Here is an 18,087-nt window from a genome sequence, read left to right as displayed (position 1 = left end):
TAAGACATTGCTTTGGTTAAAGTCAGTGTTAGAGGATTTTTAACATTGCATATTTACAGCAGCCTGTGAACGAGGTCTAATGGTGCAGTAAAGCATTTCCTCTAAAGTCCATAAACCGCTAATGCTAACCTCATGACACTACTATTGCGACAATGTGGTGTCTCCCTCTATACAAGTGATTTTGACCCTTTTCACATGTCATTGTTTATCTACGAATTTGTCCTATATTTTTGACTGCTGGTCATCTTAATCTGATCACTTTATTGGCAAAAGTAAGGGAACCGTGTATGGCTGATAACATGCTTTGTTTGGCTTATGTTTGTATCTCCTTTCGCTGTTGTGTTTGTCAGGGTCATGCAGTACAATGGTGCACGCAGCTTTTATTGATCAAATTAGATCTGAGCAAGGGGACGGCCTGGGGACGCTGCGGCCTTGATTGAATTTATCTAATGATTTTTCTCCACTCTTCAATTCTATTGCTATGCGACCAAGAGGTGTGTTGACAGTGAATGCCAAGAGCAGTCCTGGTGGAAAACTGCAGATGTGATTTCAGGACATAATGAATGGAAAGGGGATACTAGATAAGCCACAAATGCATGTGCACGCTCATAATAATCAGTTTTCTTCAGTTAGCATGGCATATTATGCAACTGTAATGCATTTGTTATTTGACATTGTTAAGGTAGGTGTGACAGTGTGGAGGGTGGGGCTGCATCGTGATTCTACACACCCAGTCCCTTATCAGGCTAATCAAGCCTCTGAGGGATAAAGGCTGAATGCGGATGGTGGTGCAGCAGAGAGAGAGAGAGAGAGAGAGAGCGCGTTTATTCATCTCAGAGGATGATATGGATTCTACACACCCTGATAAGGGACCGGGAGTGTAGAATCAAGACCCGGCTCCGCCTGTCACAGTGGGTACATTTGGATAAATAATACAGATGATGTCTGGGTTTTATGATTGGGACCGATTTTCCAAATTCAGTGTCATTAAAAAATAAATAAAATATTCACACTCTGTAGAGATGTTTGTAAAAGTAGGACTGCTCATTTGGAACATCGCTGTTTTTATTTAAAATTTGCTGTATTTCATATCAATTCTAATATACTATAGTGTGGCAGTCCAATAATTTAGTCATAAATTGAACTGACTATGAGCATGCTTGCATTCTATTTTAAGAAATAAAGATCTATAGTGGCTCCAAATAGATATTATGTTATAATGCAGTGACATTTATCTTTGAAGTGTGGCTTAAGTGTCCAAATATTTTTTGAGGTCACTGTACCATTAGTGTATTAAATTTGTAGTCATCATAAGGCCGAAAATAATACATATCTTATAGACTGTGTTGGATAAGTTACTTAAAGTAATCCACTACAAATTTTCTATGAAAAATAATTTATCTAAAATTGTAATCAGATTATTTTACTAATAACTCAATTAAAAAGGTAATCCCATTACTACCCAACACTGTTTATAGATTTAACGTAGAAGCTCCATTGAGTGGTAAAATACACACACACACACACACACACACATACACATATATTATAAGATACTTGTATTAATGCTGTCTTCATGGAACAAAAATGTGCAGGGAGAGGAAAATGGATGAGTTGGTGCCATTTTCATGGAATGATGCCTTCAAATTTTCTACAGCAGCCAGTGGGGGGTGGGGTGGAGTTTTCCATTTTGTCTGCAGCCATCTCATGATAATCAATTTTAAATAGACCTGGAAAAAGTTTGAAAAGTTTTCTAGATGAGCAAGATGTCTACTGCAGCACTCACTCATGTGCATCTTCCAGTGTATTTCTCATATCACTTTTAATATAGTGTAAAATCTTTCACATTTTAAAAATGACATCAACAAAATAAGAAGCTTTAATATCTTCTATTGATATTAAGTTGAGGCTTACTAAATCTTCAAAAGATCCAGTTACTGAAAACAAAAATATATATATATATTTTCATGTAAACTTTTTTTTTATACATTAGCAGTTGTTTAACACTTAAACGCATACCTGGGGTCATTAGAAACCTGGAACCTCATTCCACCCCCTGTACCTCATTCATTTTATGAAGATGTTCCCAAACCTCTTTAGTATTCCTCAATCTATCTCTAATAAATATTGTGACACACAAAAAAATGCCAAAATTATTATGGTTTAAATACCAGAAGTGTATAGGTTCTCCAGAGACATGAGGTATTTAAGAGTGTTTTTTTTGCACTTCCATAAATTATATTTTTTTATGATTATTTCATATATATATATATATATATATATATATATATATATATATATATATATATATATATATGACTATCACAGGATATCTATGTCTTTGTATTACAAGAGAAAAGAGTATTTTATTCACACAAATAAACAATATATCACGTTGCCTTTCTGTGCAACAGTGAACTATCAACAATGGTGAATTATCAGTATTTTATATGCATGTACACATACATAATATACATGTTATTTCTTACTCAATGTGGCTCTAATGTTTCAGTGATTGACTTAATTTGCATTTGACATTGCTATTTGATGAAGAAACAACATCGAAGTAACTTATAGCATGAGAATTATGATATGACTATTGTCATTTGGGTGTACTACTGAAATAATGTAAGTTGTGCATCTATTTAGACTCAACAAGTGCCTGAGAAAATACACATATGTTACACATATGTGTTTGACAGCCAGTTGCATCATGAAATTTCAGTGTGAAAATAATGAATCCTGTTCTTGATTTGTCCTGATTTGTTGCATTATCTTTTTAATGTTTGAAAAATAAAATGGCAAAATATATTTTTTTATTGTTATAGATTTTGATTCTAATAGTCTTAAAAATATTTTTACAATTTGACACTATCTGGGCATTTTGTACATCCATTTTTGATTGATTTAAGTGCTGGGTCTTTAAAGACCCGAATATGTAAGTGTTTGTGAAAATTACTATGCATTTATGGGTTAAAGTAAGTTCATGTAACCAATTAACTTTGCAAATATGTGAAAATGGAAAAAGATACAAAAGGGTTATAAGTTTGTTGATTAATCAAGTATGAACCCAATTATTAAAAGATTTTACTTATTGGCTTTTTTAATTGTACTTGTATGTTTTGTTCATAGTATATTTGAGTGAATCATTTTGATTGTAACGAATCAATCAATGAGAATCAATCACTCCACTGAATTATTTAGCTGTTTACACTTATTTATTTTTAATTATGCTCCATATTTAGGGTTTTTTCAAGGCCATTTCAGGTCATAATAAAATGAATAGCTTACAAAATGTATCCAGTTAAAATTTAATTGTCAGTATTTCATTTCAAATTTATAACGCATTACAAAGTTCACATACATATAAACAAAAACCAAAATCAGGCCTTGACTGCTTTCAAGGTCTTGTTCTTGAGCTGCTTTTGACACTCAGTCTCAGCACACTGTAGAATGCAAGTATTAGAGGTTAAATGAGAGGAGGATGTTGCTCTGTGCCGTTCCGTGCTTCTCCCTCTAATTGACACAATCATTCCTCTTCACATTCCTCCGTTTCCTGTACCTGCCGAGCCGGAGAGCCTGTCGCTTTATTTACCATTGCAGAACTTTATTTGTTTAGCATCATTAGGATGGTGGCTGCATTTTGCTGCTTTTAATTGTTCCCCCAATGTGTCACTGTAATAGTTCCTCACTCAAACACACTAACACACACACACATACTTTCCTTCCCCTGCAGGAAGAGAAGAAAGAGTGCCCAGGAGGATTGTGGGTCGTTCCTGCTGCCGCCTACACCGTGTTAATGAGGTGCCTTCGGGAAGGGGTAAGACTGCTACACTGTCCTCACAGAGTGTGTAAGTGCGTGTACGAGTGCATGCATGAATATGTGCGCATGGGGCGGGGGGATCTGTCTGATAATGAACCTCCCCCAGCCCTTCTAGGCATAATTCGCCTGCCTCAAGTCAAGGGCACTCAACGCGCTCACTCGTCAGTCAGTCCTGTCACATACACTCACCTGCAGCAGAAGTACTCACGGAACCGCACCTCCGGTCGTATCAGTAGCAATTAACCACGCTGGCCTCTGCATTGTATGTAAGCCATCTGCATTGAGATGAACATCAAACTGATCATCTCCACTCTGAAGTGGCTAGGTTTACTGTTTACTAGTGTTGAGAGCTTCACTTACACAGGGGACAGAGCACTATACAGACTCCCTCATTATTTCTTTATTAGCAGGAGAAGATCTGCTATTAAAAAAGACAATTTAGAATAGAGCTACGTCTTGTGTTCCCAACAAACCCTCATCTGCAGCACTGGAAAAAAAAAAAGTTTTGTTTGGAGGGGAAAAGTCTAAGTGTGATAAAACTAAAGTTTGCGTAGCTGTTTTGCGGCTGTGGTTTTTCACCTGCAGATTTCTAGCTGGTCAGCTGCCAGCTATTGGCAAAAGTTGTGCCCTCTAGTGAATGTGCCCAATTTTAGCCCTCCTGCTTATGCAGCATTCAAGTTTTTTTGTCTCATCACTTTTTTTGCCAGCAGTTAAATTTATATTCTCAGCTGGTTGAAGTTGCTCTTCCTTGAGTTAATCTCTTTCCCTCAACTTTCAAGGTCTATTTCAAATTCAGATTCCAGAAACGATGGAGGATGATCAGCAACTGTTGCATGTTTCATTTTCTTTAAAACATTTATGTGTTTATTAATGCATCAGCAACCGTTCCGTTGCTGACTCTCCAGCGCCATAGAAGAATGGTATCCAAGTTGTGAGCTTGCAGTATGAATTGATGTGATGAGGAAAAAAAGACGTGTACCACAAAATAATGCAAAAACAACATGTCTTTCTATTGCATTCTGTGGGGCTGAACGATCAAGCGAAATAAAATCGAAATCAAGATATGACCTTGTGCGATTAGTAAACAGTCTGCTCGTAAGCAGCTCTGCTTACACGTCAAGCTCATAGTAAAGTGGTTTCAGAGCGGTTCTGTGCTTGCTCCACAGATTTGATCTCATGCCTAAGATAAAAGATGTGCTGTGCTTTGAGCATGTTATTTTTTTCAGTAGGGGTGGTAAAAAAAAAATCTGTTCTGTTACAAATTGCACTTCTTGAGACAAGCAATTTTAAAATAGTATCCCTGTTGTAAAATACATTTTTTATTTACTTCAAAAAATTACATGTTTAGCTGAATGTGCCAGTACAGTGATAGATAGATATAGGAAGCTATTGTTGTGCCATGTTTCATCAATTTAATTCTTAACGTTTAGTCCTTTAATTCACCACTTCTACAGCCATTAGCTGTGGGAAATGTTTCCTTTTTTATGCATAATCCACAGGTTTATTTGTGAGGTGTTGTTGCGAGTATTTTTCAGGAGTCAAGCTACAGATTCTGTTGGACACTGCCTTAATAAATTGTTGTATTAAAAAGGCTCATCAAACAGTTGGATGCCTTGAACTACATGGTACGCCTCTGCAGTATTTTTAATCTAACAGCTATGTGCTTTTGATTTTATTGAAGCATGTCTTTCTGCGTCCGTAATGCACATAAGCGGTTTTGTACCACTCAGTTTTGGAGCTTTTCTTGTTACTTACTTTTCCTACTTATGAAATAAGATGGTGTAGTTATTTAGTCTTCTTATTTGTTGCATATACGTTAGGTACCTTGGTAAAGGGCTCTGCTTAGCATCCATATATCCCTATGAAACATGCCTGATCGAGGTCACGTGGTTTTTTAACACCAACTTGTCAATTAATAGCTCAGGCATTGCAGTGACTGAAAATATGTAGTTTTGCACATCCCATTATTTTACCTGATTATGTTGTGTTATAGAGTGAAACAATTGTCTTGTCAGACACAAGTCTTCTTCTTCAATAAATATTTATTAAAGAAAAAAAGGGGGTTACGCAAATAACAATTCATTAAATATTGTAATACGTTTCAAATCGGCAACTAAATATAATTCTAATATTGAAACTGGTTCCCAGCCCTAATTAACAGTACTCCAACATCATCAAGTTTCACAACTCTAAAATAACCGTATCAAAGAAGAGGAGAATGGGGTTTTCCTTCACAGATGACAAAGACTTTTGCAAACACTCTCTAATACCACATACGCTGTTTCGGAAGGAAATTGGTACTTTGTGATCAGTTTAATGCCACTTTTGTGAATTAAAGTATAATCAGTACATTACTGATAAAAAAAAAAAAAAACGGCACTATTTGAAAAAAGTCATATTTTATCAAATCTAGACCATTTCCAGCAGCCATCACTCCAACAACTTATCCTTGAGTAATCATGCTAATTTGCTACTAGAAAATCACTTGCCATTATATCAAACATAGCTGAAAGCTATTTGGTTTGTTAAATGAGGCTTAAAATTGTGTTTGTTTTTGAGTTGCCATAGTATGCAATAGACTGGCATGTCTTAAGGCCAATATTAGGACAAAAATGGCCAAAAAGAAACTGATCTCTCTAGATACTCATCAGTCAATCATTGTTTTGAGGAATGAAGGCTATACAATGCTTGAAATTACCCAAAAAAGTGAAGATTTAATTCAAAGGTGTTCACTATAGACTTCAAAGAAAAAGGACAACTGGCTCTATCAAGGACAGAAAGAGATGAGGAATGCCAGAACTAGATACCTCATATACTTTGAGAACTAGATACCTCATATGTCCTCAGCTGACAAATATTTTTCAAATTGTAATAGTAATTTTTCATGTTATTAATGTCCTGACTATATATTTTGATCAGTTGAATGCCACTTTGGTGAATAAAAGTACCAATTTCTTTCCATAAGAGCAAAATCTGTACATTATTCCAAACTTTTGGCCACCAGTGTACTTTGGAAAAAGATGACATTTGGAAATTGAGTTTTCAACCAAAAATGGATTGGTGTGGACATGGCCTCAAACTGAATGCTCATAAACAATATGATGCATATTACACACTAAAATATCAAGAGCTTTCTCATAATAGCAAGCTCTAATCTGATTGATATGACTAATGCACTATATTCCAAGTCTTCTGAAGTGATACTGTACAATACTTTGTGTGATGAACCATACAAAATTGTGTATTCTGTTACAACTCATCAGAAGCTCAGTTGCATTAACTTTGCCAAAGTATCTTTACATACACTGCCTTAACAGACAGAGACGGATCCTCCTACAAAAGCAGCACTCTTCAGTTCATCCAACATTTACAGTACTTTGTACATGTATAAAAAAAAAAAAGAAAAACATTCTAAATTGTAATGCTGCACTATGCTGTTTTGTTGTGTGATGTGTTTTGGGCTTTGGTGGCATCTTTCTCTACATATTTGCAAACATACAGGTGTGATGTGCTGAAAGCCCTTACGTGGAGATCTTTTGGGCATGTTTTATGCAAATTACAAACTATGGGAACATGCTCCATTTAGAATAATCCGGATTCATTAACATTAGAACAAATTGATGTGCTTACACACCTGTTGTGAATTAGGCGGACATTTTTTGTGAAAAATTCCTGTGCTTGTAAGCAAAATCCACACCATTATTAGTGAATGAGACCCAATGTTTAGGTCGGATTGGGGAAAGTATTTTAACACCAAAAAAGTTACATACTTAAGCTTTGTGTAAGCATGTCTAATTCCTTGCAATAATAAGCTCAGTAATCAGCTAGAGAGCTGCCCCTCTAGCACGGTTACTCCTGAACTCTCTCTCTCTCTCTCTCTCTCTCTCTCTCTCTCTCTCTACTCTGCCTCCCAGCAGCACTGCCACCAGCCTGGGCAGTTGATCGCTCTTTTAAAGCTGGTCTAGACTGACAGCAACATGATTCGAGCAGAGGCAATGGCCAGATGCTGCTGTGACTTCCTGATTCTGCCTCTCCCACAAATCCTAATTACACCCTGCAAACGTTAACCGCATATTTTTTGGAAACTGATGAAAGAAAGATGCTAATTTAATTCAGCTGATTCCCCAACATTAGCATCATGCTTTACTAGCCATTGTGCAATACAGTAATATATCTGAATGTGTGTGTTTTGAGGCTGATCTAGGCAGTTATTGTAATGCCTCACTGTGCTGACCTGCTTGAGAACCTCTGCTGATTCAGAGAGAGCTGAGCTCGGGAAACAAGACATCAGAGAGGGAGAGGGAGGGAGCTGGAGCGAAAGGGAATTGGAGGGAGAGAAGGAGAAAAAAGGGCAGGAGGTGATGATGGGAGAAGGTTGGGGGAGGGTAAAACGTGCATAACACACAGAGAGAAGATGAAAGTAACGGAGCCAGCTGGAGAATATTGTGTGCTCAATCGAGAGTGAGAGTGCTCTTAATTCAGGAAGACAGCTAAAGCAGCATGCAGACAGGTTTTCAGGTCAGACTGCAGCTGGAAGAGCCGTGTGTGTGTGTGTGTGTGTGTGTGTGTGTGTGTGTGTGTGTGTGAATGCATGTGCATGGATGATGAAAGGGTTGTGCTCACTGTAAGTGGCGTGTAGCAGAGCCCTGGGCTGCAACTGGGCATCACAGTATTTCTCCATTAAATATTTATTACACACACACACTGTGCATATTCCATCCCCTCCCTATTAGCTCTGCCTCTAATGCCTCTCTATAGAGCACTCTGAACCTTATATGACACTGAATATATGCAAGGACTCTGATGCTGTTTATACCGTGTTTTTGCCTCTGATCGCCATCCCTACATAGTCAAATATACTCAATGACTCCACACACTCTCCCTCTTCGTGTTTAGTGAAGACACTGCTGAATCAGTCATGAAAATCCATTTAATATGCCTCACCCGGGGACCCGCTATGGAACTTTCTTTCTTAATGTGCCATCAACTGGATCTGGATTATTTCATTATGTTCATACTTTCTCAATTTCTGTTGGAAAACCACAATTTAAAGTAAAAATAAAATCATAATTGACCCTATTTACTTTCTCTGTACATGTAACTTGTTTTGTAAACTATAATTGCAATACAGTTTATGGAATTCTGACCCCACAGAAACAGTACAATTTTTAGTTTTTTTTAACCACACAACTTTTTCTACCCAGCTGTCCTATGCACGTTCATGATGAAACTCACACACATTCACACAGAATTTCCGATTGTATTGCATGTGGTCTGTACTTATGTGAGTACTGCAAACACTCATGTGTCAAGCAGGAGGACAAGTAAACTATCACTTTAACGCTAACGTAAAGTCACAGCAATAATACAGTAGAAAGTAGCAATAGATTTACAAAAGAGCTGTTACCCGTTGAAGAGAAGTGTTCCTTCCCAGTCAGACTGCCTCCTTAAAAGTGGATGTCAGGAGTCCTCCATAATAGACTGCAAACTCACATTTAGTTCTGGCTTTATTTTGTATAGCCCACTTTTCACAATCCAATCACTTGCAAGTGAAAAAATGTTCTCATTTAATATCCTTATTCACTCGGAAAAACGTCACATTACAGAAGTGCAATAGGTTGCATGTGCCATTTCATGTTGACTTAATGAGGTGTGTTCCTCCCTCTGGATCATGACCAGCTCTGGTTTATGATTGAAAGAGCTGATATTAGTCAGAATAAAGTAATGTTTATGTGCCTGGGACTGGATGGATTGATGCTGTGAGAGAGAGAGAGAGAGAGCTCAAACAGTGAGAGTAATGAAAGGCCTGCCTGGCTCAGGCAATTTACATAGTGCTTTATTCAGGGCCAGGTGTGCAGCTCCTTCAAACAGACTCACGTGTTGTTAGAAGGAGCCACACAGAGATGACCTCTTTAGTCTTTACTTAATATCTTTCTCTCACAAAAACACATAGAAATCCAATGCAGGCTTGAATTAGTTTATTTAGCTCTAACAAACACCTGTACTCCATTATGAAAAATGTTCATTATTATTATTATTTTTGACTCCATCAGCATAATTTTGCATACATTTACTCTATTAATGGTTTCCCAGATGGTTGTAAAATGCCAGTGACGCTTTTAGGGGTTTTGAAAAATCCTTTGCAAGCACCACTAATTATTGCCCTCTCAACAACAAATATTAAAATTCAGTTTGTAACTTGACCCTTACCATTGTGCTACAGACATTAATGGTACCTCAAACCATGAGGCTTGTTGAGCAGAGGTGTGATATAACTTTTCCAAGTAATTAGAGTTAAGATTTTTACCTGGCAAGCAATAAAACAGGCAAACAAAATATCAAAACTAGACACTTTGGGGTCGACCATTAAGCAACATCTCAGAAGGCCTCAATATACTACCACACAAGTTCTTATTCTTTCTTTGTTCAGAGGTCAAACAGCCTAAACAGCCGAGCAACAGTATACTGTTTGCGAACATTCAGACACCCGCCACACCGCTCTGGGAGGCATTTAGAGGAGCATTTAAATATGAAGACACTATATGTAAATCCTAAACTAATGTGACATTAAAATGTGTTATCAATGATTTGTGTTATCAAGAATTTGATGTAATACATATGCAGTAGAAAATTTTTAATTAGTCTTGTTTACATTTTGAATTCATGGCGCTGATGCGCTAACACAATACGCCATAATATGTGGTGGTTATACTCTGTTATTGTAATTTATGATGACACTGATACTGCTGGAAAGATCATTGTATAAAAGTGTTCATGTGTAGAATAAAGACAAAAGAATGATGATGGGCTTTCTTGGGCAGATGTGTAAATGGCTTTCACTGCAGATGGCACATGCGTGAATGGGAACTTGAGAGTATTTGAGTGCATTTCCTTTTGTAGACTAATGAAACAAAAAATAGCATGACATGGTCTTGAATTTTTTTTTATCATGAACATGAAAGATCGTACAGATGTTGGTAAATTTGCTCCAACTCACAAATAAAGCTACTTGCTGGTGTTTTCTTGTTGACTGATTTTGACTGACTGAACAAGATGAACAGAATGAGCTATTGGCTACAAGGTTGGTGGAGCTGCAGGTCACGTATTGATGACATGGACCAATTGCAGTCAGTTAGAAGTTTTCCTGTAAGTTCTCCCAGACGAACTGTTGCGAACCACCGAAAGAAATGCAAAAAAAAATTTCATTGTGGGAAGATAATTCATGCAGTTCGGACAATTAAATATGTGTCAAAGGAATTATATAATTTCTCTGACTTCCAAGATGTTTAACTTTTTAACACTCAATCTCTATTTTTTTATTTTAGCTTGCACATCGACTTTTTCTCAAATGTAGACTAGTTTAGGTTTGACCTTCTGCTACCATGCTGAGTTGCTGACTGCTGATGTTGCAAGAGAGAATTTGGGAGAAATACATAAATTCAGTAAAGTTTGGCTTGAGCATGGCCTGAGGCAAGAATCGAGCTGGGAAGCTCAGCAGAGGTGTGAGGCAGAGAGAGAATGAGGCAGAGATTGGAGGACAGATCTCTGGTGAGAAGCTGTCCTCACCTCGTAGCCCCTGTATGTCTGACACTGTGTGGGTTTGGGAGGCAGCCGAGAGTTTATATATAAACATAAACCAAAATAAGTCCTGTGCACATTGGTTCCGGATAGTCAGGATCACCTCATGGTATGGATGGGCAGCAGGTAGGGGTGGGTGATATCCCATTTAAATCAATATAAATTTAGAAATGTGTCAACCTGTACAAATATTTTGTATTGTTTCTATCACACTTCTGCAAAATTTAGTCACATGGATAGGAATGTGCGTTCCAGTGAATACACCTAAAGATGGTTAAATGAAAAACGGATGTTCAAGATCTATTTCATGCCTCCATTTGTTTTGTTTATTTTTTTTGTGTGTTTTACAGATGGCATTTCGAAATTATCTACCAATGTTTTAAGTTGTTAATGTTCAGATTTATTCAACCTCTGGTTCCAATCACTTTACATTCCGAGAGAAACTGAGGAAGAGCTTGATAATAAATTAAGCTGTGTCCTCTGTGTTGTGTAACTGACCCTCTGCTAAAGCCCAGCTCCCATTTGTTAGCCTACTTTTGCTGATTCCTTCAAGCTTTCCTACCAGCATCTGTTCTGCCGCAAACAAACAGAGAGAGAGGAGAGAGAGAGATGGTCACACTGAGTACATTATCTCTGAAAATAAAATCTCTGTCAACAAGGCATTAAAATCTAGTTTATGTAGTCACCAAAAAGGTTTTCCAGTTTGTCTTCCTCAGGAAACGTTGCTTGGACCTCTCCTCTTCTTGATCTACACTACATCACTTGGAACGATAATTAAGACAGCCTTATCCTACCACTGCCACGCTGTTGATGCACAGCTCTACCTGTCATTCCAGCCTGATGACCCACCTTCTACGCTCCTATCTCTGCCTGTATGAAGGGCTCAACCTGGCCAAGACAGAACTCCTTGTGATCCCAATCAACCTATCTGTTGACCACAATTTCACTATTGAAACTACTCTAATGCTAACCAGGACAGCTCAGAACCTGGAAGTGGTGGTAGATGTCCATCTTAACTTCACTGCCCACATCTCATCAACCTCACGGTCTTGCAGATTTGCACTTTAAAACATCAGGAAACTCAGACCTCTCCTGTCTGAATATGCTGCATAGCTCCTGGTCCAAGCTCTGGTCATTTCAAGATTGGACTACTTTAATGCTCTGTTGGCCAGCCTCTCAGCTTGCACGATTAAGCCACTGCAGATAGTCCAGAACTTGAGGGTGGGATTTTTACTTGGGTCAGTAAGCAACCAACCAGAACACCCTAACAACTGCATGGCAACATGCTAAAAACTCCAATAAAACATTAGCAATGCCCTGGAATTGTGGCAGTTGAGTTTTGCATGGGCAAGCACCGCTAACATTTGTCTCTATAAATCTAAGTGATCTTTAATCTTTACAGTTATGTGGAGTGGGATTTTAGACCAATGCAATTTCACTGTGATTAGGGCTACCTAGTGTGACTCCAAGAAAATCTCCTGTCACTTCTTTCTTGTCACGATTATGACTGCTTGTCAGTAAAACTCAGATTGTATGGATGAGATTCTTGTCACTTTTATCACGTAGATATGACACGGTATTACACTTGATGGTGTAGTGTACTTGCCCTGGTCAAGATGACTGTGTTTTTGTTTGCACAAATGGATACAAAATCTCAATTTGCTCCTGGAGGTTTAGTTTCAGGTCATTTTTGGTTGCTCTGGTCAGGGTAGAATACAAAGCACTCTACCACAGTGAGATGATCCCTAAAGCGTCTTACTTGGACCTCAGTGGTAAGAGATTTGCAGTCTGTTGTTACAAAAGCACAAACTTGCCTATAACGACATGTATTTGTCCTGTGGAATTTAAATTCTTATTAAGAAACGGTAGGCCTCTTCAGAGCCAGACCACCAGACTTCAGCACAAAGAGATACGGTAGGGCCAGGGACTCTAGAGAAGCCACTATGTTATTTGTATTGCCTCTGTATATTCCACTTCGCAATTTCTCCACTTTTGCCTCCAAGATACAGTGTGTGTATTAATGCATCTCTTCCATGGACTAACCTGAACTTTCTTTTTGCTTTGAGACGTGGGTCTAGGAACTACATTACTGTGAAGGTATCCATATTGCATTCCAGCAGGTCTCTGTAACTGCACGTCTGAGATATGCCCAGGCTCTCCATTTGCTATTTTCCTCATTCAAGTCAGCGAGTCTGTAATTTGTTGAACACTGTTAAATGTTTAATTTCCACTAGATTAATTTGCAGAGAGACATGCTCAAGTACAGGGGTCCAAATACATAAAAAAGAAAATCCAGATAGATCTCTACATATTGCCCTTTGTTATCTGGAAGACAGATTTGCTGCAGTGTGAAATTTAAGGAAATGATTTCACTGAAGTTTGCAGGGTGTTGAGGGACTATTAGGTCATGATGTAATTGCATGAAATTTGTAAAGGTCTCTGTGTCCCACTTACACATGTAATGCTTAACTCACAACCCTGTCCTTTAGATTTACAAAGACATTTGCATGTTTTTTCAGAGCATTATTGCCTTTAATGGAAATGTATTTGATATCAATTGACTTTGATAGTGAAGGACGGTGTATATACGTGTATGAATAATATTTTTCCCTGATTCACCTATGCTTTAATTGCATGTTTACATTCGTCTTTTAGGCCTTTAGTTAGTGTAAAAATATACAGTGGTGTTCGAAAGACTGGAGAAAAAAAATCTAAATCTAGGATTCAAAATCTCATTAAAACTTGCAAATTAAGTTTTCTTTTAGGATTTTGAAAACACACACAAAAAAAGAATAAGAAATGTTTAGGATTATGTCACAGCAGTTTTTGTGCATATTGTTTTAAGTAATTGCTGAATATTAGGAATATTGGGTTTGTGTTTCTCAGGAGGAGCTGGTGGTGAACCATATGGCTGCCAAAACCATTGAGAATGTGTGCAGCCGAGAGTCCCAATACGCCCAGGGATTCATCACTGCTGATGTAGGACCTACACTCTGGTATCTGTTCACACACTCCACTGTGGATGCACTCAGGGTCAGCGCAATATCTGTGAGTATAATAAACTCTACGTACACACAAATTAATGTGTTAAATCATTGTTTTAGCAGGGATGCTCCCATGCTATTAGGGGTGGGAATCTTTAAACACCTCATGTATCAATTACAGAATGATTCTTTATGCAATATTTCAGCAGTAGTATAGTGGTGCAAATCTTCGTAAAGTTAATGCGACTTTGTAGCACCTACAAATTATGTGTAAATGACACATAAAGCTGCACTAAAATATGCAGGCTTTGACTTGCCCATTGAATATAACAAGCTGGTAATCTAGTACATGGTGGGGATTGAGACCACTAGTGAAAATGCTTCTAATTGGCATTTTTCAAATGTAATATTTCTTTATTATAAATTATATTATCAGCATAACAGCCTGTGTTGTGGTGTTATGCATGCAATTCAAGAGCAGAATTCGGTGCGAACAGCACTTAAGGACAGCATTAGTCATGTTCCTGAAATGTTTCAATTTTATGGGAGAATTTTCACACTGTATCTGTAATGTTTTATCCTGAATATGGTTTCAACCACACACACACATTCAACTTACTCTTTGTTATGAAGGTAACCTTGTTTACACACCTGCGTTTATCATAAATTACTCTATTATATAATAAGAAGCATAATCAAAAATGCATTCTCATTCACACCTCAACTGCCTCCTTCCCTTTATCTGCCCTTTCAGGCTTTATGTAAAATAACACGGCACTTTGCGGGTGCCTTCCAGAGTGTGATTGATAAGGTGGGAATACCCAGCATCCTCATTTGCCTGGTGTCAGGCATCAGCCGTGTCCAGCAACACATGCTCACTATGTTTGCCACCATGTTGTTATCAGGATCACACTCCTACAGACTGGTACAGGACCGGGTACGTATATTTTAACACATGCATATATGCATACTTATATATTAGGACTCAATAACCTGTCAATTTAATCTTACTAATTTAGTACAGTTGGAAATGTAGAATTGGAACATAATCGAAAAGAATATTCAAATACTGCATGTTTCAAAGTTGAAGTACTTTTAAATATACACTGCGTCTAAAAACAGAGCTAGAGGTGCAAGAAGCTGAAGGAACATTGAGATGCTTTCAGTGATAATGGATTGCTGTGGACTGTAGGCCAGTGATAGACTTATGTACTATGATATGGAAATAAAACAATCCATGTATTCTAAATACACTTTTATTCATTTGGTGTCTTTTCTCAGAAAATATTTATTATATGTGGTTATTGATCATTTAATTTCAATAATCATCAAATCATGTAATTTAACTTGATAATGTATCAATTGGCAGCCCTAATATTTATGCAAACATTCTCAAATGGATTAGACCCATCTGGTACAAGTAAATGTTAACGTTCAGGTTATCAGTGTTGAGAACCAAACATTCTCCACTCAGTGGATTAGGAATGTATCAATGTAAATCGAGTGTGTACAGTATTAATAAATAATTTGTATACTTTATCGGTCTTGGCAATGCTCAGGATTAGGTTTAGGGATTTGATAGAGCTGCATAATTCCTAGATGAAATATACACTCAACAAACACATTTTTGTTTTTATGTACTTTATGGCCTAAAAGAAACATGCACCTTAAAGAGGTCTTCATTTTCCCCCATGTTTATGGAAGAAAAAAAAGCGTTTATACTCTCAAAACAAGCCTACTATGTTGCCCCGCCCCCCCCCCACCCCCCCACCCCCCCACTTCAGTTGCACATGAAAATTCTATCTTGTAAAATCCTTGGTGAGATTTCTTTCAGTTAAGATTGCAGCAGTGGAGAATCCCTACAATTGCCCTGAGAGCATGAGTATTTTGTACTTCCATCACAAAGAAACCCAAAGGATATTGCACTGATTTTACATGCCTTGTTGCACTCAAAGTGCATTCATGAAAACACTTTCCACCTCTCCAAATCTGCTCTCCACCTCTATCTTTTTCTTTGCTAACTAATACTCCTCACTTATTTCCTTGCCCCTTTTCCATCATTCTCTCACTCATCCCGATTTCTCTCCTTACCAATAAACTTAGTAGAAAAGTGTGGCTCCTTATAGAATGGACCACTGCAATGTAAAAGCTTGATGGCAGTATTTTAACTCATTGGCTGTGGAATACAAACTTGAGAGCAAATTCTTAATTAAACAAATGGATTATTTCAATTTATACATTTTAATTTGAATTGAATTGGCCACGTCCCACAGGAGGTTAAATTAAGTTCTGCCAATAACTTTTTGATTTCTTTTAGTTTGGCACCTACGCTATGTACACCCTATGCCATCTCTCTTTGTGTTGCATGTTTGTTATTGACAGCCTGTATTGTTCTTGGTACTGCCAGGACTTCATTGGTCAACAACTTTAAGATCGGACCATTTTTTGTTCGTCTCAGCAACTATAGAGTGTTCTGAAGCAGCTACGTTGATAGTCTTTATCTCGCTGCCACTCAGCATTTCCTCTTTGGTTTGTAACACCTGTAGAATGACTGGCAGAAGAACTGTTTTTTAGCCCTGACTTTTGGAGGTAGAACTTTCACTTCATGGCACTTTAAGTAACTTTTTTGACTCGCTACAATTTTTTTTCACAAATAAATTTGTTATATGAATTTTATTTTATTTTTTTATTTTAATTACATGTGTCTACTCATTACTATGAAGATATAGTTCACCTATGTTTTATCAATGAGGAGGAACAATATAGGCCAAAAATATTTATTTTACTCTTAAGCTTGTAATTTTAATAAATTTTTCCAAATGGGTGTCCAAAACATTTCTACCACCTCTTTCACCCCATTATCCTTCATCCTCTATTGTTCAGGCAAGCTAGTCATTTCCCCAGTAAATTCATTAGCTTATTACATCCAACAAAGCAATGATTTGAAAGTGCTTCAGACCCACAGTGTTTACTCTTCTCAGGGATTTAAACCTACAAATTGTTTGCTGATATTGTTTTTTTTTTTGTCCTCAACAGAAATTATGCACTTCACCTTTAAACTACACACAATCTAGAATAACCTAAAATAGGCCTAAATGGACAAAAAGATTGCATTCTGGTTTGCTATTGTTTCCTATCATAATTATTTACAAACCTTACCAGTCGCTGAAATTGTTTTGGAGTCGGGCATTCTTAAAAAACCTAGGAAACAATTTCCATGCAGAAATTGCTAGTAAACAGACCATATTTTCAAATAAAGGCCACAAACGATTCGTGGTGGCTTTATTAGTAATTCTCAATTAAAGTTTACTGGGCAATACTCTGTTTCAAGTTAACTTACTCTTTGTTTTTACATTTTACTCAAGCCATAAAGCCTTGCTCTTAAATAGGTAATAGCATTCCAATGCTTTTCTAACGTACTTACAGGTGAAACTCGAAAAATTAGAATATCGTGCAAAAGTTCATTAATTTCAGTAATTCAACTTAAAAGGTGAAACTAATATATTATATAAACTCATTACAAGCAAAGTAAGATATTTCAAGCCTTTATTTGATATAATTTTGATGATTATGGCTTACAGCTTATGAAAACCCCAAATTCAGAATCTCAGAAAATTAGAATATTACATGAAATAAATAATAAAAAAGTATTTTAAATACAGAAATGTCAGCCCTCTGAAAAGTATAATCATGCATATGTAC

General features: G+C 37.2%; 1 protein-coding gene across 1 annotated transcript in view; it reads left to right on the top strand.

Annotated features, from left to right (window-relative positions):
• Positions 1-18,087, top strand: part of ulk4 (unc-51 like kinase 4) — a 199,602-nt gene that overhangs the window by 28,630 nt on the left and 152,885 nt on the right. Inside the window, exons 19-21 of the mRNA XM_052143329.1 lie at positions 3,737-3,820; positions 14,288-14,449; positions 15,140-15,322. Of these exons, the coding sequence (XP_051999289.1) occupies positions 3,737-3,820; positions 14,288-14,449; positions 15,140-15,322 (429 nt within the window). The remainder of the gene's footprint in view (positions 1-3,736; positions 3,821-14,287; positions 14,450-15,139; positions 15,323-18,087) is intronic.

The sequence above is a fragment of the Xyrauchen texanus genome, chromosome 15, assembly GCF_025860055.1.
Source record: "Xyrauchen texanus isolate HMW12.3.18 chromosome 15, RBS_HiC_50CHRs, whole genome shotgun sequence".
NCBI lineage: Eukaryota > Metazoa > Chordata > Actinopteri > Cypriniformes > Catostomidae > Xyrauchen > Xyrauchen texanus.
The sequence above is the reverse complement of the archived record's forward strand: the minus strand, read 5'-3'. Positions and strand labels throughout refer to the sequence as shown.